General features: G+C 41.8%; 1 protein-coding gene across 2 annotated transcripts in view; it reads left to right on the forward strand.

Annotated features, from left to right (window-relative positions):
* LOC139951479 (uncharacterized) overlaps positions 1 to 23134 on the forward strand; it is a 110982-nt gene that overhangs the window by 32087 nt on the left and 55761 nt on the right. For both annotated transcript variants that reach the window (XR_011787780.1, XM_071950391.1), the window contains exons 33-60: positions 332 to 513; positions 1633 to 1857; positions 2321 to 2464; positions 3331 to 3459; positions 4184 to 4352; positions 4712 to 4806; positions 5215 to 5379; positions 5917 to 6069; positions 6748 to 6927; positions 7367 to 7588; positions 7971 to 8318; positions 9311 to 9598; positions 10143 to 10278; positions 10809 to 10965; positions 11536 to 11839; positions 12276 to 12492; positions 13482 to 13660; positions 14306 to 14836; positions 15254 to 15391; positions 15983 to 16138; positions 16491 to 16706; positions 17156 to 17341; positions 17834 to 18211; positions 18836 to 19155; positions 20425 to 20773; positions 21383 to 21541; positions 22017 to 22248; positions 22885 to 23078. Coding sequence is in view for 1 of the 2 variants with exons in the window: in XM_071950391.1 (XP_071806492.1) it covers positions 332 to 513; positions 1633 to 1857; positions 2321 to 2464; positions 3331 to 3459; positions 4184 to 4352; positions 4712 to 4806; positions 5215 to 5379; positions 5917 to 6069; positions 6748 to 6927; positions 7367 to 7588; positions 7971 to 8318; positions 9311 to 9598; positions 10143 to 10278; positions 10809 to 10965; positions 11536 to 11839; positions 12276 to 12492; positions 13482 to 13660; positions 14306 to 14836; positions 15254 to 15391; positions 15983 to 16138; positions 16491 to 16706; positions 17156 to 17341; positions 17834 to 18211; positions 18836 to 19155; positions 20425 to 20773; positions 21383 to 21541; positions 22017 to 22248; positions 22885 to 23078 (6152 nt within the window). In the remaining variant the exon portion in view is untranslated. The remainder of the gene's footprint in view (positions 1 to 331; positions 514 to 1632; positions 1858 to 2320; positions 2465 to 3330; positions 3460 to 4183; positions 4353 to 4711; positions 4807 to 5214; positions 5380 to 5916; positions 6070 to 6747; positions 6928 to 7366; positions 7589 to 7970; positions 8319 to 9310; positions 9599 to 10142; positions 10279 to 10808; positions 10966 to 11535; positions 11840 to 12275; positions 12493 to 13481; positions 13661 to 14305; positions 14837 to 15253; positions 15392 to 15982; positions 16139 to 16490; positions 16707 to 17155; positions 17342 to 17833; positions 18212 to 18835; positions 19156 to 20424; positions 20774 to 21382; positions 21542 to 22016; positions 22249 to 22884; positions 23079 to 23134) is intronic.

Consider the following 23134-nt stretch of genomic DNA (forward strand, 5'->3'; position numbering starts at 1 on the left):
GCTGGGTTGAATTGGGCTTGCACAATGTGCCCAAGGGTGAGGTAGATTGGTGAAATAGGTTGGAGCAGTGTGAACATGGGTCTTGGTTTGAACCCAGGATCAGTCATGTCAGTTGGTAGTGTGAACAGTGTTTAGCTAAATAGTTGGCTAGAATAGAGATCAAAGACCAGGACCCATTGTTATCTGAGGGGACAAAGTGTATATTACAAAATATACAACATTTCCGGTACTCAAAAGCAACTCTCAAAGCATACACAAATTATTGTGAAGTTTGTGTAGCTGCATAAAGAAAACTATCCGTAAAATGAAATGTTTGTGTGGTTTATTGTAGCTACTATTGTGAGCTTGGCTCGTCCGATCCACGAAACATCACATGCCCCGCTGGGAGCTACTGCACGACGGGCGTTGGTGTTCCAGAGCCCTGCCCCCTGGGGACCTATAGTGATATGGAGAACCGTTGGAACGTATCCCAGTGTGGTCCGTGTGATGAGGGATGGTTCTGCAACCAAACAGGTAGGACTTTCAAAATATCGGCTTCTCAATTTCTTGTTGTGAAGTGCTCTGTCTATGATTTGGGCTGTCGTTTTGCATTTTGTGTATTGAAGAAAAAACAAGAAATACATAATACAGTCAACCCTTTAAAAACACCGGACACTATTGGTAATTGTCGAAGACCAGTCTTCTCACTCGATGTATCTCAACATATGCATAAAATAACAAACCTGTGAAAATTTCCTGTCCTCTGAAAACAATGTTCCTGTTATCAAATTCAAGTGAAACCATGGTGAAATTTACTTTAAAATATGAGATTGTCAATGTTAAAGTCACCTGGAAGTGGTATTTTTTCAAAATAAAGCTTTTGTCACTAATATATGTGTTTTGATGAGTGGAATGTGAATAAACAGTTAACTAAGGTTTTAAAAAATCAGTTCTTATGTTATTTACAAATTTAAGAGTAGACCCCGACCCAAGAGGGCGCTGTTCGTGGCGTCAATCTAGGCAGACTTTGCCTGTAATGCGTAGAGTAAACACAATTGCAAAGTACATGTACGGACCAAGTCGTGAGTTTGTATGTTTCAAAAAATACTTTTTTGTTTTTTTCCGGCAATGCTGACCAGGTGTATTGCTGCTGAATGCAGAAAAACACTTTTTGAAATTACCAACTCACGACTTGGACGTACATGTACTTTGCACGTGTGTTTACTATACGCATTGCAGGCAAAGTCTGCCTCGATTGACGTCACAAAAGGGGTAGGCGGAGTCAGCCCCCCAAACAACTTTATATATTTTTTAAACATACAAATCGTGACAAACAAATACTAAAAAAATTGTTTTATTGTTCGTAAGCATATACTCTTATGTTTGAAAGGAAAAAAAATCTATTTCCAGGTGACTTTTAAAAAGAAGAAACCAAACGTTAATAATAAAGCGTCACCAAGAAAGATAATCTGAATCACTTAATGAAATTATCATTTAGTTTCTTATTTTTTAATTTGTCCATACAACTGCCCCTGCTTTCGTTGTTGACTAGTGCCATGTTCAGTGCATTAGAGCATGTGAACATAATTATATAAGGCGCTGTATAAGTTTTGGTTTATTATTATTATTACTATGAATTTCTCTTGCCCACAGGTTTAACTGCCCCAGTCGCCGAATGCGATCCAGGTTTCTACTGCCCAGAGGGACAGAGTGTTCCGAACCCTACGGAGTACCCCTGTCCGATTGGGCTTCATTGCCCCCAGGGTAGCTCCCTTCCTGTACCCTGTGAACCGGGAACTTTCTCCAACCTCACCCAGGAGTCAGTGTGCATGACATGCCCAGAGGGTTACTACTGTGTACCCTCTGAAGTTATCGAAGGTAACAAAGAACTTTCTTTTCAGCATTTTTAGTTGGTAGAAGAATTGGGGGCTGGTTTATGTTTAGGTAACCCCTACAAGAATCATGATTAAGCTCATTGGTTTGTTTTTTAAAACAGTGTGGTGGCGACCAAGTGACTTCCATGGTCTAAGGTAGCGAAGGGGTTGTTTTCAATATGGCAAACTTTGAAAGAAAACCGTTACGTAGTCAGTATTCTAGTCATAATATTCAAGAGAATCAAGCAATTTATTGGAACAAAATTGTTCCAGTTATTGCATTGGTAAAACAAAAAAAAACAAGGAAGTAATATTTATTGTTGCATTGTATGTCAATTATATTTGCTTTTGTTTACTATTTCAGTGTAGCATGTTATTTATTTCCTTATATATGAATAGCAAAAGCAATGCTCTAATGTTACTGAAATATTTAAAAAAATTATATTTCTGATTAATTTCTTGTACAGGTAACTCCACATCTGGGTACAGCCTCTGCCCTCAGGGTTACTACTGCCTGGCCGGCACCGGTCTAAACTGGACTGCTTGCCCTCCAGGGACGTACGGAGGTCGCAAAGGACTGCCAGATGAAGGAGAGTGTACAAGCTGCCCAGGTAAACATGGAAACCATTACGAATTTCTCCCATTTAAAAGAATCTGAGTAAGCCCTTTATAACTTGGAAAGAAGCATCCATTTTGAAATGACAACCCTCCCAATGGACACATCTTTAGTACCCCCTAAAGTGGTCCAAATTAGTATTGACCTCTCATTGACCCCTTGCACGCGCGTGACACGAGGCGACTGATGCCACGCTCACCATGTTGGTGGTCAATAGATTTACGTGTAAATGCTGCGTCGCTTAAAATGCGCACTTCTCTGAATAACACATGTTGACATTGACCACCAAAAGATTATTCTGATGTTGACTTCAGGTGAATTGGGTCAATACCATGTCATTGAACCTTATAGCTTGAATTAGCTGTCCTGAACATAGCGTCCCTGTGTGAGTAGTAGGGCAATATCAACCTTAGGGTAACAATAGCTTCATTGGTATACCACCTACAAGAATAAACTATAAATAATAGTAAACTTGTGGGTTCAACCATGTATTACCTCTCTTTTTTGGGAGTGTTAGCCCTGAAACGAGCTGGTATGGTTGTGACTTTTGAACAGTATACTCTACTCGTCTTCAGAATAAGAACTGTTTGGAACTGTTTACCCTGCTCATCTTCAGAATATGTCTTCTGATGATGTTAAGAAAAAACTGTTTGAATTGTCGAGACCACACCGGCTCTTTTCAGAGCGAACACTCACATAAAAGAGATTTTATACATTTTGTATCCACAAAGAAACTATTTTCTCTAGGAATGTTGTTTCTTTTTTTTCACATCATGAAAAGCTTTAAACACCTCTTACTTTCAAAAATCATTTCCATTCTCAAGCTAATACTCATCTTTTTCTTCTCCGTGCAATTTTCAGGAGGGAGTTACTGCGATGGTATCACCCTCATTCAACCCACCAATCTTTGCAGTCCGGGCTACTTCTGTACCTCAAGGGTAGATAGAGCCAATCCAACAGCTTTTATCAATGACTCCTGCTCCTACGATGGTAAGTATTTGGCTTAGGCGGCTCAAGACTAGGGCCCTGTTTGAACCCTCGGCTTCTGCTTTGGATTTGGCGTCAGGCTCCGATCTCTCGTCTGAAGCCCTGAGCACATAAGCAAAGCATGCGCAATTGTCAAAACAACCGCGGGGCCAAGCTAGCCTAAGCCGAATCTGGAGCCGAAGCCATGGATTCAAAAAGGGCCTAGAAGGTCGTTTCATTAAACTTCTTTTGAATATTTCAGAGCTCCTGCCTTCGATTTCACAAAACTCTCCCTAACTTAAGACTAATCTTAGGACTTAGGCAAGTCCCAACCATGCACTGTAGCATGCAAACCTTAAGATTATTCCTAAGTTCGGAAGAGTTACTCGTCCTAACTCGAGATAAGACGAGTCCTAACTCTTTGTGAAATCGACGGCTGGTAAATGAAGGTTATTGATCAAGAGTGGTCTGCAAAGTAATGGTTGGCAATAAAAGAAATAGTCGGTTTCTTAGAAAAATATTTAACTGTGGATTTTGAACCATTTTACGGTGCAAACATCATTTGAGCTTAGAGGCTAGGTTTGGGGACATTTGGAAGGGAAAGGGGCAAGGGGGCAATAGGCTTCTCGGAGAAAGTTATTCTCTCCCTGATCGTGAGAGGTCTTGCATCAAGGATTTAAGAATCAAAACAATGCTCTACTTTGTTTTTTTTCTCTCCTGACGTCAATTCTTCTTTCTCGTCCTACAGGTGAGCACACTGGCTATGGTGATATCTGTCCCACTGGTCATTTCTGTCTGGAAGGATCCACTTACCCAGAGGGGTGCAATGCTGGGACTTACCAAGACGAGGAGGGGCAAGATTCGTGTAAAGAATGTCCAGCTGGATACTACTGCCTCGTGAATTCAACAACTTACCTGTGAGTTGAAAACAAAATTTGTTACCAATTTATTTATTTTTTCAATCCAAAGACAAAGTGACATTACATTTGAGATTTTATTTTTCAGAACAAAACTTAAAAAAAAAAAAAATTATTTTGTAAGTAAAACTTTGTGTAACATGCTTAGTTTTCTTCAGTGAGACATTGTGCCCAGAGGTTCACATGGCACAGCTTACAAAATGTATAATATAGAATCCAAGTTTTTTTTTTTTCCAAACCTAAAAAGAACAGAAACCCGCATTTTTATTTGTTTACAGTAAAACTATTTAAACAAACTATATGAAAGAAATGTTCTTCATAAAATAATTTTGTACAATTTTATGTAATATTTTTTTCAGCGACACATTATGTCCAGAAGGTCATTACTGCCCTAATGGTACAGCCTATGATATAGAGTTCCAGTGCCCACCTGGAACCTTCAATAATCTGACAGGTCAGTTTAAGTTTCTTAAAATACTCTTGAGTTTTATTTTTCTTCATTTGTCGTCTCATTTCTAGAAGTTATTTTTCCTTGAACATATTGAAGGGATTGATCCTGGTGTGTAAAGTTCAAACATCCATTTGCCACTTTTGTTTTTGCTTTAACTCTTCAGTGATTACCTGTTACCACAGCACCTAGTGAACCATTACACTTTGAGCATCTCTGAGTGACGGATATTTGCACCGTTATCGTTATAAAAACAAACAAGATTCCAAAATTACAAAATATGCATGATACGCTCAAGGCCTTTTAACGCAGCGGCGCCTGGATATACATACATGTATAAATACTTTATTTGGGTGAGATCCATGTCTTTGAGCGAATTATAGTAATTGTAACTGAATGATATTCTCTCTACAGGTGGCCATAATGAATCTGCTTGCGTCCCCTGTACCGCTGGGTCCTACTGCGCTGGGTACGGTAACACCAACCCAACAGATCAATGTGATCCTGGATGGTACTGCTACAGTGGATCGTATGAAGCACAACCATCAGATGCTGGACTTGGAGGCCGATGTGAAGCAGGTAGGGATAGAGTTCCCCAAGGGTCCGTTTTGAGTCTCTTTGACTGGTTATAGACACTAATAGACCACCTTGCATAACGCGAAACGCTAAAGGGACTTTGAGGTCAGTGCATGCTTTTATGCACAAAAAGAACACGTATCGTCCAATAATTTTTTCCTTTGACCCTGTGGCCCTATTTGACCAGAGTGAGGGCGCTTTTTAGCGTGTGACTTCTCATGCAAGGGGTCTGTGAAACTCCAGCATACTAGTGCTTTATTATTTCTTTTGAAACACATGAATACTTACCAGGAGGCTTTTGACAAACATGTATGCATGGTTCCCCAATGTTCCATTCTTGTCCCGTTAGTTGCTGGGATAGTAAGCACACTGTTCTTTCTGATACTAAGACAATAAGCACCTTTGTTCTTTCCAATATTAGACATGTATTTAGACAATTGCATGTAGCACCTTTGTTCTTCCCTATACTAGGACAATAAGTACCTTTGTTCTTTCCGATATTAAAAAATAACACCGTTGTCTTGCTTTGACTTGTTGCAGGTAACTACTGCCCTCGAGGCTCATCATCACAGCAAACATGTGATCTCGGTAAATTCTGCGACGTTCCCGAGTTGTATGAACCAGCCGGAGACTGTTATGCAGGCTTCTATTGTACCCATGGGTCCATCACGGCCACTCCATCTGGAGTTGGAGGTAAGTGTTACAAGAGGGCGACATTTTTTTGTTAATATCTCTTATATCGGATCCCGTGCAAGTGATATGCCTGTAGATTGTTTTCACAGGACTCGGGGGAAGTACTCAAAATCAAAATCCTTCACAACAATGCTCCAGAATACCTCATCAACCTCATCCACCCATACACCTCAGCACACACCGGACTGCGTTCTAATGAGCTCATGATGCTTCATCAGCCCAGAACTTCCACTCTTTGGGGCAATATGTCCTTTTCTGTGGCATCAGCCCGGGAGTGGAACCAACTCTCACTGACTGCCAAATCATCTCCATCCATCACAACATTCAAGACAAAACTTAAAATCTCACCTGTTCAAACAAGCATACTCACACAATCCTCACACAAGTCTTTCACCTCTGTGGACCCTAATTTGAATACTGCCTCAGGCCGGAGCCTTGCATATGGATTGGGTTTTTCAGTCCCTAACTGTTTGCGTGTTTTGCCCATTTGGGGTTTTCCTCCCACATCTAAAACTCATTTCTTCTTGTTTCCTGTCCATCCTGTTATTGGCGCTAATTGTTCTGTTGGGTGTGTAATAAAGAAATAAAATGTTGGTGTATACAGGGGAAGTTACTTGAAACTTAATACAAACTTATTCACGTTTCCAATAAATGTGTGTTAATTTTTTTTCTCTGAAGGGAACGAGTGCAGCGCCGGACATTTCTGCATCGTCGGGAGCAGCGCAGAGGACGATTGCCCCCCAGGGACATATCTTCCGTCCAAGAGGGCCAAGAACGAGTCCTACTGCTTAGAGTGTATCGGTGGTCAGTACTGTGGAGCGAGCGCACTGGCTTACCCACAGGGCAACTGTAGTCAAGGTGAGTTTTTCCTAAACAAAATCTGACGTTTTTTCCAAATTTTTTTTGTCACTCTTTATTTTTCTTCAAACTTTCTTTTTTAACCAGCAGGGCTCGACTTCATTGAGCTGCTTTTAAGCAGAAAACACTACTTACAATTTGACTGAAAATTGCAACTACAGATCAAATCCTACCAGGGCCACGATGTGGAGTGGGTTTTCAGTCCCCACTGACTGCAGGGGTTTTCCCTGACCATAATGTTCTTGGGTTTTACTGCCACAATTAAATCTGAAACTTCCTTCCATTGTCTTCTCTCCATTTGGTTGTTAGCTAGTACATGTATCACAACAAGACTTAAATAAATTGCATTAAAAGGGGAGGATTAGCTGTTTTTGTTTGAAATTCTTAGTTTTTAATTGATTTTTAATTATAATAAATAAATTCATCTGTCAACTTACAGGTTTCTACTGCCCTGGTGGGCAGATCGTTGCGAGCCCTATCGAGTACCCTTGCCCACCGGGCTATTACTGTGAGGAAGGGGTAGACGATAAGGTGCCCTGCCCTGCCGGTACCCACCAGGACGAACCGGAACAGTGGACGTGCAAGACCTGCCCTGAGGGATTCTACTGTGATGACACCAATGGGCCGATTGTGAACTACACTTCTTATATATGCCCAGAAGGTAAATAGGAAACCAATTGTTGTTTGAAGTTACTAGAGCTGGTGTTAATACATGTACATGTAGGTGACCTGTTGATGAAGTGTGACATATTTCACTGTACACCGAGTCCACTTTTACACAGAATCATTAATAAAGACCCGCCGCAAAAATTTGTTAAATTTTAGTCTGAAAGCTCAGTCATTTTGAAGCTCATACTAGAAACATTAGATAGGAAGTCCTGACAGTGGCTGAGAATGTGCGTGGCATGTTTCCATTGTTTGATCTGAGCAATGGCAGCTTATGCAAAGGGTGTAAGCCTGAACGTGGGATCATTTTGAGAATTTTTTTTCTCCATAAAACAAAACATTGAAGTAAGAATTTTTTTTACTCCCGACCCAAACAGGTCACTACTGTCCGAACGGAACCACAGCTGCCACTGAGTTCACCTGTCCGATCGGTACCTTCAACAACGCCACCGGCCTGGCAAGCTCTGACCAATGCGCTCCGTGCCTGGGCGGCTACTACTGCGGCCAACCAGGCCTGACCTACCCTTACACCCTCTGTGCCGCCGGCTACTTCTGCCGCATTAGGGCGGAGCGGGCCACACCCAATCAAGGGTCGGACGCAGGGGTGTGTACGGTGGGTCATTACTGTCCGGAGGGGACTACGGAACCGATGGCTTGTCCAAGAGGAACGTTCAGTAATGAAGAGACTCTGATGAACGTGACGGAATGTGAACCTTGTCTCGCAGGTAAGCTTCCATTTCAAATATTTAAGTACTTTAAAGTATTTTGATTATAGCTCATAAAGTAAGGGCACAATTTCATAGAGCTGCTTAAGCACAAAATTTGCTTAAGCTCAGAAGACGGTCAGAGCACACTGATCAAAACATCGAGCAGAAACCTGCTCTAATTCTCAGAGCCACCACAAATCACAAAAGAGATTTTAACATGGTGTCACAGCAAACCTTACTTATACATAGTATTTTTCACGATGCATACTCTTAAGTCTCATGGTGATTATAGCTGTTTTCTTACTTGATAAAGTTATTAAGCACTGTGTGTTGAATGCTTTCCAAGCCAGAAAGGAAAAAACAGTGTAGCGCCTCAGATGGGATGTGAACCAACGACCATATTCTATTTAATACTTGCCACGCAAAGTGTAAGGAACAAATTTTAACCTTAAGTGCTTTGTGAAAAGTTGGGCAGGTACGTGTAGTGCATTCTGCACTACCAACCATGCCTACATCCTTACAGACTGTGAAGGAGTTAACCCTGTTTCCGCTCCAGGAGTAGGTGGCAACATGCCCCTGGTGACAGTTCATTGGGTCGACAGCCCAAATCAGTCAAGTGTAGCCCTCACCTTAAAGTGGCCATTTGGACCTGTGATATTAGGGGATATTAAAAAAATAAAGTAAAAAATTGAATAGGATACTTTCTGGGACGATAGGTTGCAGCAGACTTATCGGGTAAAGCCATTGCGTCTTTCGCAAGTAAGGATGAGTAGCCCCCCCAAATTATTAAATTATAATAATACTACTAGGTTGCAGCAGACTTACAATAATACAACTTAATAATAATTATAATAATACAACTAGGTTGCAGCAGACTTACCGGGTAAAGCCATTGTTATCAGAACAATGGAAATTTACCCGGTAAGTCTGCTGCCACCTAGCGTTGGAAAGTCTCCCATTAGAAAACTATTTTATAAGTATCCTTCTGTTATCCTTATGACCACAAACAGGCCAGTATTGCGATGAGGATGCCCTCCTGGCGCCCGCAGGTTTCTGCCTACCAGGTTACTACTGCGAGCAAGGCTCGGACAACCGACAACAATACATCTGCCCGGCCGGTAGGTACTGCGGTAACGGGACATCGGTACCGGAGCGCTGCCCTGCGGGAACGTACTCTAACGACACCATGCTGACGGCCGCTGAAGAGTGCAGGAATTGCACTGCCGGATGGTACTGCCAACAGACTGGTCTGACCGAGGAGGAAGGATTGTGTTTGGAGGGATATTATTGCCCCGAAGGTAAGCAGCATTCAAATTAATAATTCAGAACTCACTCCGCGGCAATGAAGTTAATAACAAGAAGTTCCCTCGATTCACTAAGTGAAAGTAGTTGTCCGGGCTGATTCCTCCCCTCCGCCCAGGTAGTATTTAATAAGCAGGACAGTTCTTTTTAGAACTGAGAAATCTTCCGATTCCAAATAATCTATGTCACATGTACAATTTGTGACTGGTACCCTGCTCATTTCTGCTAAGCAGAAAATTCATAAGCAATAATGTCTGCTTAATTGTAGCGCTATGAAATTGAGCCCAGGAGAGACCAAGAATGTTGAGTTTAAAAAAAGAATCTCTTCTAAGAACCAAACTTTTGAAGAGAGATTATAACAAGTTTTTTCTTCTTTTTTTTCTTTTCTGTCAATTCAATTCTTCAGAAAATACAAAAATTGTAAAAACAAGCAGAGGCTGTCCAGGGAAAGGTAAAAGTAAAAAAAGATGTGCCCTCCAAAAAGTTGCTACCACAAACCAACACTAATCCGATATATAATTTGATTGTTTGTTACCCCAGGCTCTAGTGTCAGCAATCCAGTAGAGTGTCCGACAGGTCTGCATTGTCCTGAGGGGTCACCTGATCCCAAGGCCTGTTCCTCAGGCTACTACACTGACCGAACAACACAGTATACCTGCAAGCTGTGTCCAAGAGGGTAGGTAGTTAAAAACTCTTGACATACATGACAGTCCTTTTCAAATTTTGTTGGATTTCAAAATTTGGTGCCCTTTAGAAAATCGGAAATAAGGTTAAATTCAACTAGTAACCAGGTAACTAAGCCAACACCATGATGAACAAAAACAAGCCCTTGTGCTCAACAACCTTTGTCCTTTGTGCTCAACAACACCTTCCTACTTTTTTCAAAGGATCAAATATTATACCGGTCTTAAGGATCTTGGTGGCTAGTTTGTTAAGCGCTTGACTCTCACCAGTGTTGATCTGGTTTTATTCTCGGCTAAGGCCATGTGGAGTTGTGCAATGGTTCTTTCCTATGCCGTTAAGCATTTTTCATACATGTATGTGGGTCGTTGTGGCTTGCTGCAACGTGGCTGGCTGCCAAAGGCAGCCTGTGCATGCCTTCTCGAATAATCAACAGATCTTACGGTACCAAGGAACAACATTTTTATACAACTGAGATTTGGCATTTTTTCACTGACGCAAATTGTCATTTTTATTTCTCTATAGCTATTACTGTCTCCCTGAGAATGAGACGATTGGTAACCCGGATCTCCAGGCCGGTATTGCAGACTGCCCGGCTGGCTATTTCTGCGCCAATGGAACCGGTTTAGACTGGAGCGCATGCCCCGCTGGTACCTACAGCAACCAGACTAATTTTTACAAGGTAAGAACACTTTCGTTTTTTTCCCTTATTGTGGGATTTTTTCCAAAATCTCTTTAAGCCTTTCAATTTTCTTGAAGGAAGTTTAAGCAGTCACCTAAGGGAGAAAGAGGTACTCCACATTGTGTCAAGACTTTAAGATTTGTATTATTGGTGATGCACTGAGCAAAAACCTCCTGAATTTGTAACACATCCAGGATGTTCTGGATGGAATAGCGGGAACCCAGGCCCACATTTTCCCGAAATTTTAACATTTGTCAAGTCTCATCCCTGTTAGACATGTCAGAGATTTCTGAATCTACATTCACTGTGTCTAGTTTACCATTAAAACTGATTCTGCAAAGAAGCTTACCAGAATAAGGTTACCAGCTTAAATACCATTTGACATGTACAAAATGTAACTGCCAACCTGCTTAGTTTTGCTTAGCAGAAAAAGATTAAGCATCATTTTCTGCTTAAGCAGCTCTGCTTAATTGCTGCCAGGGTACTAATAAAAGTGCAGTAATACCTCATTGTAAAATGTGCTATATATTCTAGTTATTATTGTTATCACTTCTTCCCTCTGTCAATCAGGTCCAGCAATGTATAGACTGCCCCGGTGGCTTCTACTGCCCTGACCAAGCCGCAACCTCCTACTCGCACCTCTGTGACGAAGGTTACTGGTGTGACTCTGGGGTCGATCGAGCAAACCCAAACAACCCGTCAGAGAACGAGACCTACTCTGCCTCCTGCCCGATCCTTGGGGGTCATACGGGCGTCGGCGGGGTGTGTCCTATGGGTTATAGGTGCCCGGTGGGGACCAAGCTTCCCATCGGGTGTGAGGCCGGAGAGTATCAGGATCAGGAAGGACAGGGAACGTGCAAGGAGTGCCCTGAAGGTAAGCAGGAATTAAATGTTTCATCATATATAAAATAATGTTGTAGTAAAATTTGTAGACTCGGGACTATGAGGACGTTAGTGCAGTTGTATGGATTTCATAAACATTTTTGGAGCTCCTGGGAAATGGAGTTTATTTATTGATCAAGAGTGGTCTCCGAAGTAATTGTTGGCATAAAGACACAATCAGTTTTGAAGAAAAACATATACTTGTGGATTTCGATTTATTTTATCAAACTTATATGCATTTTTCTCTTTACAACGTTTTATTATTGAATGAAAAACATTGAAAAACTGAGCCGACGACACGTACCTCTCACCCACTAGATTTGACATGTAGGGAGGGTGTGTGCATAAAATAACGTGGTTAGAGTTCATAATTCTATGTACAATGTTTATATTTGGAGATTAAATTTCTGTCCTGGTTTTATTGTTAGGTTTCTTCTGTCTGGCCAACTCAACCACCTACGTCGATAACGTTTGTCCAGTGGGTCACTACTGCCCTAACGGTACTACAATGTCCAATGAATATCCTTGTATACCGGGAACGTTTAATGATAAACTACAGCAGACCAATGAGAGTGCTTGCGTGTCGTGCTTAGCCGGGACGTACTGCATGGGAAGTGGTAACGACATGCCAACAACAAACTGCAGGTAATGTTCAAACTTTTTTGTTTTACTCATTTAAGATCAGATCGTTGAAATGGTTTCCTGAGAGACGGCTTTATAAAGCTCTAAGATCCAGCTTAAATGTGTATCAATCTTAAAGACACTAGACACTTTCGGTAATTGCCAAAGACCAGTCTTCTCACTTGGTGTATCTCAACATATGCATAAAATAACAAACCTGTGAAAATTAGAGCTCAATTGGTCATCGAAGTTGCAAGATAATAATGAAAAAAAAACACCCTTGTCACACGAAGTTGTGTGCTTTCAGATGCTTGATTTCAAGACCACAAACTCTAAATCTAAGGTCTCAAAATCAAATTCCTGGAAAATTACTTCTTTCTCGAAAACTACGTTACTTCAGAGGGAGCCGTTTCTCACAATGTTTTATACTATCAACAGCTCTCCATTTCTCGTAACCAAGTAAGTTTTTATGCTAATAATTATTTTGAGTAATTACCATTAGCGTCCACTGCCTTTAAAGAGGAAGGCAAAAGGCCAATTCAATTTGCAATTTTCTTTTACCTTCATGTTTTGTGTAAGAAAACATTAAAGGCCTGACGTTTCGACTCCACAACACACATTAACATATGTACGCTCGTGTGTGTTATGTGTTGTCATTTAGTCGTCGAGAAAGACTCTGTTTGGGGCGAAACTTCAGGCCACTATTATTTGCTAATTCTCTCTTCTCATCTTGATTTGTCTCAAATAGTGATGGCTGGTACGTCGAAACGTCTTGCCATCACATTTTTTGCGTTTATAGTTTATACCTAAGGTCATTTTGGTTGGTAAGCAGTTTTCAATTAGCTAATTCTATTTTCTCATCTTGATTCGTCCCAAACAGTGACGGCTTTTAAGACAAAACGTCAGGCCATTACTTTTTGGTGTGCATTTATACCATCCATGTAAGTCTTTTTGGTTGGTAAGCAGTTTGCAACAACTAACTCTATTTTCTCATCTTGATTCATCCCAAACAGTGACGGCTGGTACTGTATCGGAGGTGCGTCTAGCCCAACACCGACTGACCCGTCCATCGGCGGCCGATGTGGTCTTGGGGAGTACTGTCCAGGCGGTACTGACCATCCAATCTTATGTGACCCTGGTTACTACTGTGAAAGGATCGGACTGGCCATACCGAGTTTACCTTGCTCACAGGGTAAGTGGTTTTATTGAGGAGGAATGTCAAATAAAAATTTGTTTCGGTTTATTTTGGGTTCTTATTATTTAAGTGAGTTAATTTTTTTTCTTGACCTCACCTAGTCTTGTCATGCCTCAACAATACTGAGTAATAATTCATCTCTGTGTTTGTCTGTATGTCTAGCGTGGTTCTATAGCCCTTTTTCGAAACCACGGCTTTTGCTCCGGATTCGGTTCAGGCTGGCTAGGTTGTTTTGACAATTGCGCATGCTTTGCGTATTTGTGCTCAGGGCTTCAGACGGCAGAACGGAGCCTGAAGCCGAATCAAAAGCCGAAGCCGTGGACTCGAAAGGGCCTATATGACTTGAACCCAGCTTCTTTTCAGTGAGCATCATGAGGGTCACTGTGAGACAGAAAGTACATCCTTTACACAAAATGGGTTTACATTTAATTACTTGGTTCATTAAACCTTATAATGGATGAGCAGTTAAACTGCCTAGAGAAGTCAGCATCCCTACTGGTTTGTGCATGATCTAACTAAGTCCACTGGTCGGAAAAGGAATTACATGGAGATAACAGGTGTGAGTTGCCAGAGGAAAAGGATGTCTAGTTTCAGTGGAGCTTTCCTGTAACGCTAATTACCCTCTCTGTCTACCTATTCCAGGATTCTACTGCACCCTTGGCGCTTCCATCAGCAACCCCACAGACAATATCACGGGCAACATTTGCCCCCAGGGTCACTACTGCCCCGTAGGGTCCTTTGAGCCCCAACCCTGCCCCATTGGCTACTACCTAGACGCCCTGGAGCAGAGCGAAAACACCAGCTGTAAGATCTGCACCAAGGGGGAATATTGCGGCAGCGAAGGGCTCCCTCTACCCAACGCAGATTGCATGGAGGGTTACTACTGCCCCGAGGGTCAGATATCAGCCACGCCCGGGCCGTACACGTGCCCTGTCGGGCACTTCTGCGGGGTTGGGTACGGGGATCCCGAACCCTGCCCATCGGGAACATTCCAAGACACACCGGGGAGGTGGGATTGTAAAGAGTGCCCCGAGGGGCATTATTGTAATGCTACTATCGGACCGGTCGTGTGGTATGGATCATACGTCTGCCCGTCTGGGTATTATTGCCCGAATGGTACCACCTATGCAGAGGAGTTTGCATGTCCCTATGGAAAGTTTAACAATTTGACAGGTGAGTTTTGATCGTGCCCAAATGAGAATAGAACCCAATGATGGAATTCACTCAAAATAAATATTGATAATTTTTTTAGCTTTATGACAGTTTTTCTAATGGATATTATATCTAGGTCAATTGAAAATTGTGGTTGTATAAAAGTTTTCAGGAAAAAAGAAACTTGGTTAGCTTTTGAGACCGACTCTGCTGGGGACGAAACGTTAGGCCTTTTTAGAACTACATTTTTGCACCTAAACCACAGGTTCTGTTGGTTGGTGAGCAGTTGCAACAGCTATATTTATTTCCTGACGAAAAAGTTTTTACAATTTTTACTGTTGCAAGCTGCTGAGCAACCAAAAGGACCAAGGTATAAATGTCCCCCAAAAAGCTAAATTGTTTACCTATTATACAAAAAACCTTTGTTTTTGTGATCAGGTATCATTAGTGAGGATGAATGCACACCATGTCTGCCCGGGATGGCTTGCGATGAGCCAGGCTTAATGTTTCCCATCAGGCCATGTGAGGCAGGGTACTTCTGTAAAGGAGGCGCTAATGCCACTACTCCAAATGATGGTGAGTTGATGAACAAAATCTGTTTTGCTTATACATAGGCAGTGGACACTATTGGTAATTATTCAAAGTAATTGTCGGCATAAAAACTTACTTGATAACAAGCAATGGAGAGCTGATAGTATAAAACATTGTGAGAAATGGCACCCTCTTAAGTAGGGTAGTTTTTGAGAAAAGTAATTTTCCTCAAATTTGATTTCGAGACCTTTTGTGACAAGAGTGTTTTTTTTTCCATTATTTTCTTGCAACTTCGATGACCAATTGAGTTCAAATTTTCACAGGTTTGTTATTTTGTGCATATGTTGAGATACACCGAGAGAGACGACTGGTTTTTGACAGTTACTAAAAGTGTCCAGAGCCTTTAAGCTTTTTGTGAAGTAGCCCACTTTGTTAACAAAGTTAAATTTACTTGAAGCTTTAGTTAGTTTTTAAAATTGCATCTTGCTTTGTTCAAGCCCAAATCATGTATCTTTGTTATGTATTAATTGTAGCGATCACACCCATTTCATTTTCATTTTTTTCTTTCTCAGAGCTAATGAATAATGCATTGGTTTGAACTATAATCTAATGAATATTCACCTCGTTCTCCCTCAGGTCTAATGAATAATGAATGTCCAGCTGGTTACTATTGCATGGAGGGAACAACTGAACCTGACGCTTGCCCAGAGGGATCCTTCAGTCCAGCCACTAAGCTGAAAGCCGTTGGGGAATGTCTCAACTGTACAGCCGGATTCTTCTGTAATGAGACTGGTCAGTAGAATCTATTAAATCTATTGCTCTAGAATTGCAAGGGTCAGGGGTTCGAATCCCACCCAAGTAATATGCCTGTGATTTGTTTTTCAACGTACTAAACATCGGTGTATATTATTTGACCCCGATGCAAATTTATTATCTATTAGAATCTTTTTAGCGAAGATTTTTCTTACATGGATGAGATTTTTTAGACTTATATCTGAACTGAGACTTTTTTATGTCGGCCTGGTGAAGAAAATCAGGGGTTGCTTTTGTGCTTCGGTATTTTGAAAATGTTTTCAAAAAATAAAGGCGTATATTTAGTTTGATTTATTTAACAGTAATTTTATTTCATTTTTTGTTGTTGCAGCACAAACTGAGGTCAGTGGGCCCTGTCTACCGCGCTTCTACTGCGATGAGCATTCCACACGCCCTGACCAGACCATTTGTCCCGAGGGGTACTTCTGCGAGGGGCAAACTTTCAATCCCACCCCTTGCCCCAATGGTACATTCTCAAACGCCACCGGGCTGGCGAATGAGATAGAGTGTCTGAGTTGTACTGCTGGATTCTACTGCGAAGGAGTGGGTAAGTTTGCGGTCTTCACGTTTTTGGGGGATACAGATTTGTTGGGGAAAGGGAAAGAAACTTTAAACACTTTACCACTGAGTGTCCAGAAAACATAGACTTTGATTTGGCCTTTCACCTCTAGACAACCAAGGAATGGACTTGGTTCTTCACCCCTTAATGTCCAGAAATTTTAGAAATGGCATTGGTACTTAACCCAACATGTTGGTATCCGACCTAAATTAGCCAGAAAAACAAGGAAAGGCACTCTTAACAAACCAGGTCAGGCTTACCATATCCCAAATGTCTAAAAAACCTTTAATTGGGTTTGTTATTGTACCTAAAGTAGCTAGAAAACTAAGGAATAACACCCTCTGGCTTACCAGAGTAGAGTATGGGACTGCTTCTTGCTAGAACATCTCAAGAGTATGAGTTATATTGTGTTTTAATACTTTTTCTCTCATCTACAGCCAATACAGAGGTCACTGCCCCGTGTCATGCTGGGTTCTACTGTCCCCCGGGCTCAGACGTACCCAATCAGATCACATGCCCAGAGGGTAAACACTGCCCTCTACAGAGTCCAGAACCCCAGGATTGTCTTGCTGGTACTTATGTTGACTACGAGGGTGCTTCGGAGTGCTCTGTCTGTCCCGAAGGTAAGAGAGTTAGCACTTTAGAGGTTGAAATGTAGAACTCGGTGTTGCAGGTGCTAGGGCCCGATTTCATAGAGCTGCTTAACGGCCTATTTTGTGCTTACTATGCGATTTCCATTTCAAAGAGCTGCTAACCGTAAGCACACGAAAAGGCATGCCAACCTTTGCTTGCTTACTGTATGAAAGTCCATGGTGTATGCACAACCTTTCCACCTTTTTTTCTTTCTAACCTGTGAAATATGCTATTACTTTAGTTTCTGTTAAAGTAAGCACGAAAATTTGCTTACTGTTAAGCGGCGCTGAAGAATTGGCCCCAAGTCTGTAGTGGGACTCACCTATTGTCTGGGGATTTATGGATTCAGGAGTTCCATGCTAAAGATCTACAAGTTTGTAAACTTTCAAAATGTAACACCAAGACAATTCATAGTGCCATCCTTTCCAGACCAAAGGAGTTTCTCTTAAATTAATTTTTACAATGTCTTTCCCTATCTGCAGGTTTTTACTGTATCCCAGAGTTGGTTATAGAAGGTGTAGGGGCAACCAGTTATCACCGATGCCCTGCAGGCTTCTACTGCCCCAACGGCACAGGTCACGATCACCAACCGTGTCCGGCTGGTACCTACGGTCCGACGGACGGTCTGGCCGCGGCGACGGAGTGCACGCCATGTGACGCCGGGATGTACTGCCAGGGGGTGAACCTGACGAGCCCGACGGCGGAATGCGACGCAGGGTTCTACTGCGTGTCTGGAGTTGATAAGAAAGATCCGTTGATGCTCGCTGGGGACCAGTGCCCGACGGGGACAGTGCATCCAATCATCGGTGATGTATGTCCGAAGGGACATTATTGTGTACAGGGATCGGACTACCCTACTGGTGAGTGGGGAGAAAAGTGACTAGAGTGGGATTTGAATCTACAACCTATGGTTAAATGTGTTGGAATGCTAACAACTGAGCTATCTAGCTCTATGTTGGCGGTTCTCTAACCAACTGTTTGCAAGATTGCTCAGTTTGTAGAGTGTCGGCACGTTAACAGAGGTCGTTGATCCCCTCTGGTATTTCTTTTCTTTATTCAACCCTAAATCATTTTAAAAATCTACCCAGTAAGTTTCCTCTTGGTTTGTAACTTGATATTTAAAAGACAAATTGTACATTTTATCAAATGTATTGCAGGTTGTGAAGCCAGTTCAAATCTCATACCAGTAAATTTTTCTTTGTTAGACCCCAAATCATTAAACAAATTTACCCCTCTGTTTTCCCTCGTGGTTTATAACTTTAAATGAAAAAAAATAAAAATTAATCATACATTTTTTTTTTATTTTTTTTTTTTTTTGGTCAATGGTTTGGTTTAACCACAAATCATCAAAAAGATTTACCAAGTTAGTTTCCCTTGCGATATTTAAAAAAGATAAATCAGTATTCCTTTTTTATGTGTGTTAGCACTGTATACTCAGTACTCGGTAAGATAAATAAACTTTTCAATTTTTTTTTCTTCTTCAGGTTGCGAGGCAGGTTATTACCAAGACCAAATCCAGCAGTCCTCCTGCAACCCCTGCCCAATCAGCCACTACTGTTACCTCAATACGACCGACTACACCCCCAACGAGTGCCCACCAGGCTACTACTGCCCACTGAAAACCCCGGACCCTTACGCCTACCCTTGCCCACCGGGTACCTTTAATAACAAGACCCTTCAGGGGAGTATCTCTGGGTGTATTGAGTGTACCCCTGGCTGGTACTGCGAGGGGGAAGGGAACAGTAACCCAACGGCTGAGTGTAGCCCAGGATTCTACTGCTCTGGGAACACCAGTGAGGCAATGGTTAGTACACTCTGGTTGATTTCCAGGGAAGGTATTTTTTGGGGGTAATCACTCTTAAAGGCAGTGGACACTATTGGTAAATGTCAAAGACTAGCCTTCACAGTTGGTATATCTCAACATATGCATAAATAACAAACCTGTGAAAATTTGAACTCAATCGGTCATCGAACTTGCGAGATAATAATGAAAGAAAAAACACCCTTGTCATACGAAGTTGTGTGCGTTCAGATGGTTGATTTCGAGACCTCAAGTTCTAAATCTGAGGTCTCGAAATCAAATTCGTGGAAAATTACTTCTTTCTCGAAAACTAAGGCACTTCAAAGGGAGCCGTTTCTCACAATGTTTTATACCGTCAACCTCTCCCCATTACTCGTCACCAAAGAAAGGTTTTATGCTAATAATTATTTTGAGTAATTACCAATAGTGTCCACTGCCTTTAAAATTAACTTGGTTAGAAGCCTATAGAAGCTGAGTACACCACGGCTGTAGACCGTTCAGTAGCCAGGAATCAAGCTTGTTGGATTATAAAATATATGGCAAAGGCATTGGATCGATTGCCAATGGGCTAGTTAAAGGAACACCTTACCTTGGATCGGTCGAGTTGGTCTTTAAAAAGCGTTTGTAACCGTTTGTTATAAAATGCATATGGGTAGAAAGATGTTGTAAAAGTAGAATACAATGATCCACACAAACATGCCTCAAAATTGCACGGTTTTCCTTTTACCTCGTTGCCTAAACACGGTCGGCCATTTATGGTTGTTAAATTTTTTTACTCCCATAAATGGCAGACCGTGTTAGTTCGCACAGTAAAAGGAAAACCACGCAATTTCGAGGCAAATTTGTGTGGATCATTGTATTCTACTTTTAAAACATCTTTCCAACCATATGCATTTTATAACAAACGGTTACAAACGCTTTTTATAGACCAACTCGTCCGATCCAAGGCAACGTGTTCCTTTAAGTGGTTGCTAAGAGCCTAGTAATTTTGCGATATCTCATAACCTTTTTTTCAGTAGAGATCTTTCTCATCATGTGACAATCTCTCCGGCAGTCACAAGACCAGGCCCAATTTCATAAAGCATGTAAGCCCCAAAAACTTGCTAAGCATAAAAAACCTATGCTTAGCAAAAATAGGGTACCAGCCAGATTACAAACAGTTACCATTCCTGGGACTGGTACTTCAGTCATTTCTTGCTTAGCCAAGAATTTTGTTAAGCAGAACTTTTTAAGCCCTGGTGTTATAATACTTACTCTTTCTATCTCCATTAGCCATCAGAGTATGGCGGAGTATGCCTACCAGGTGAGTTCTGCGTCGGCGGTAACGCTGCGCCAGAACCCTGCACCGCGGGAAAACACTGTAATGCCACCGGACTCTCCGCACCGTCAGGGAACTGCAGCCCGGGATGGTACTGCCCGGCAGGCTCGTCCAGTCCAGAGGAAATCGAGTGCCCGGTCGGTCGCTACTGTCCCGAGGAAAACTGGCTGCCGATACCGTGCTCCAACGGGACGTACAACCCGGCATTGGGTCAGGATGGCCCTGAGGATTGCTTGCCATGCGAGGGCGGTTTCTATTGTAATGAGACTGGGGCCTCTACGACCAGTGGTGTATGTGCTGAAGGTAAGTGGGAAAAAAATAATTTGCGTGATGGAGGATTAATTTTAAAGAGAGACACTTGAGTAGATAGATAGATAGATAGATAGATAGATAAAAGGTTTATTGACAATAGCCATCACAGCATAAAAACTGAGTTGCAACTATGATACAATATTTTAAAAAGATTAAAAGGACATCATTAAGAGAACAACAATTTATATACAAAAATTATTATATAAAATTCACAAGCAAAAAGGGGAAGAAAATTAAACAGCAACCACACACCTTTGGCAAGACACACACAACACCAGCACACACATGAAGGAACAAAAATGCACGTACACACTTGAACTAAACAAAAACAGTAATTTACAAGAACTCTGCATTAGTTTTTTCTAGATACCAGCGCTTTATAAGATTTATTATTATTATTTATTATTTTTAAAGAATATTAGTTTTGGTTTTACCCATATAAGTGTACTACATGTACATGTACTGTACATGTACATGTATCCAGCACTGTAAAGGTTTTGGGTTCGAATCCCACTGGAGTAATATGCCTGTGGGTTGTTTCACTGAGCTCGAAGTACTGAATAACAATGTAATAATTCCTTTACAATGCTCTCTCCACAGGTTACTACTGTCCTCCAGGGCAGAGCACCCCCACCCCAGGGGAGTACCCATGTCCTGCCGGCCATTACTGTATGGAGAACTTTGCGGCTCCAGAACGCTGCGAGGATGGGTATTATCAGGACGAGGAAGGGAAAGCGTCTTGTCTCCAGTGTGAAGAAGGTACGTCAATCTTTTTTTATACATATTTTTTTTTAATGAGAGATTGTCTAACAACTTTGGCCAAAGGCCATGGATGGCCACTTCTTAGTTGAGGGATACATTTTAACTGTCACCAGGGGCATGTTGCCACAAGTATGCTCAGTTTATCATTGCGGGTAGAAAAGTCCCGTTCACACGAGAGCGATTTAGCAAGGGGCCCATTCTAAGTTGTAGCATGGTTGCAAAAAATAGTTAATGGCCCGACGTTTCGACCCTAGCAGAGTCTTTCTCGAAGGCTAAATGACAACACAACAAACATGAACAGGTAACTAAGTGAAACATGTAGCATGGTTAAATTTTACAAAATGTACCCCAGTTTCTGCTTGACGTTTTCGATCAGGATACCCTGACCATCTTCCGGAGAATGACTCTGTTCCGACTCTGAATATTTGTCGGTATTTAATTCGCCTTCCCACTTCATCCTTTTCCCCATCAGGATATTTTTGCGATAACACCGTCGCTCCCGTCGTCCACCTCAACGATTCGGACTGTCCAGCCGGCTACTACTGCCTACCGATGACCAAGCGAGCCAACGAGTACCCCTGCCCGCCAGGAACGTTCAATAATCTGACTAATGCTTTTAACGAAAGCTGGTGCCAGCCGTGTCTGGCCAGGTACTACTGTCTCTCTGCTGGACTGAATGAACCGGAAGCGCTGTGCTATGGAGGGTAAGGATGGAGGGAGATTTTTATGACACTGAGGGCGGTAGACTCTGTGTTTTTGTACTGTTCATTACTATTTTATGTGTTGATGATAACAATATTAATTTGGTTTTACCATTTCATCGATGTGTGTTAGCACTGTCGTGTTTTCCCTGAGTTATGTGAAAAAAACACAGGCATATTTACTCAAGTGCGATTCGAACCCACGACCTTTGCAATTCTAGAGCAGTGTCTTAACCACCTAGACCACCGAGATTGCCCGGTTGCTAGAGGCATTTGGAATTTGTTATACATATCCTATGAGAATTATCTTTATGATTTGACATCCCTCCCTCTTATAATCAATAGTGAAAGTAGTAAAAGAAGTTTTTTAAATTTTTTGGCAAACAATTACTAAAACACAAATTTGTATATTTATCAAGAAAAGCACAACAATGTTTTCATCGTTGGCTGTTGCTTTTCAAGGTTTCTAAAAATAATTTCTTTGATGACCGGTAATTCTGTTTATATAAGTTGTTTGATTCCCTGATTATCAATCAACTGTCAACTTTAGAGCACCAGACTATTTTAGACCCAAGCCTCTATCTGACCTCCATTGATTCACATGTATAAGTTCCAATATGGCTGCCGTTATATCCACAGGTACTACTGTGAAGGTGGAGATGCGATCCCCAACCCCAACATCTGTCCGGCTGGGAGCTACTGCCCCGAGGGGAGCTACCAACCGACACCCTGCCCGGCAGGGACGATCTCATCCGGTCAGGGGAACATCAACGAGACATCATGCGCACCATGTGATATTGGACGCTACTGCAATGCCAACAGCTCTCAAAATGGTTAGTCCATCAAGTTTTTAAAACTTGATTTAGCCTTTGAGAAAAACTCTGCTAGG

This window comes from Asterias amurensis, chromosome 19 (assembly GCF_032118995.1).
Source record: "Asterias amurensis chromosome 19, ASM3211899v1".
NCBI classification, from domain to species: Eukaryota; Metazoa; Echinodermata; class Asteroidea; order Forcipulatida; family Asteriidae; genus Asterias; species Asterias amurensis.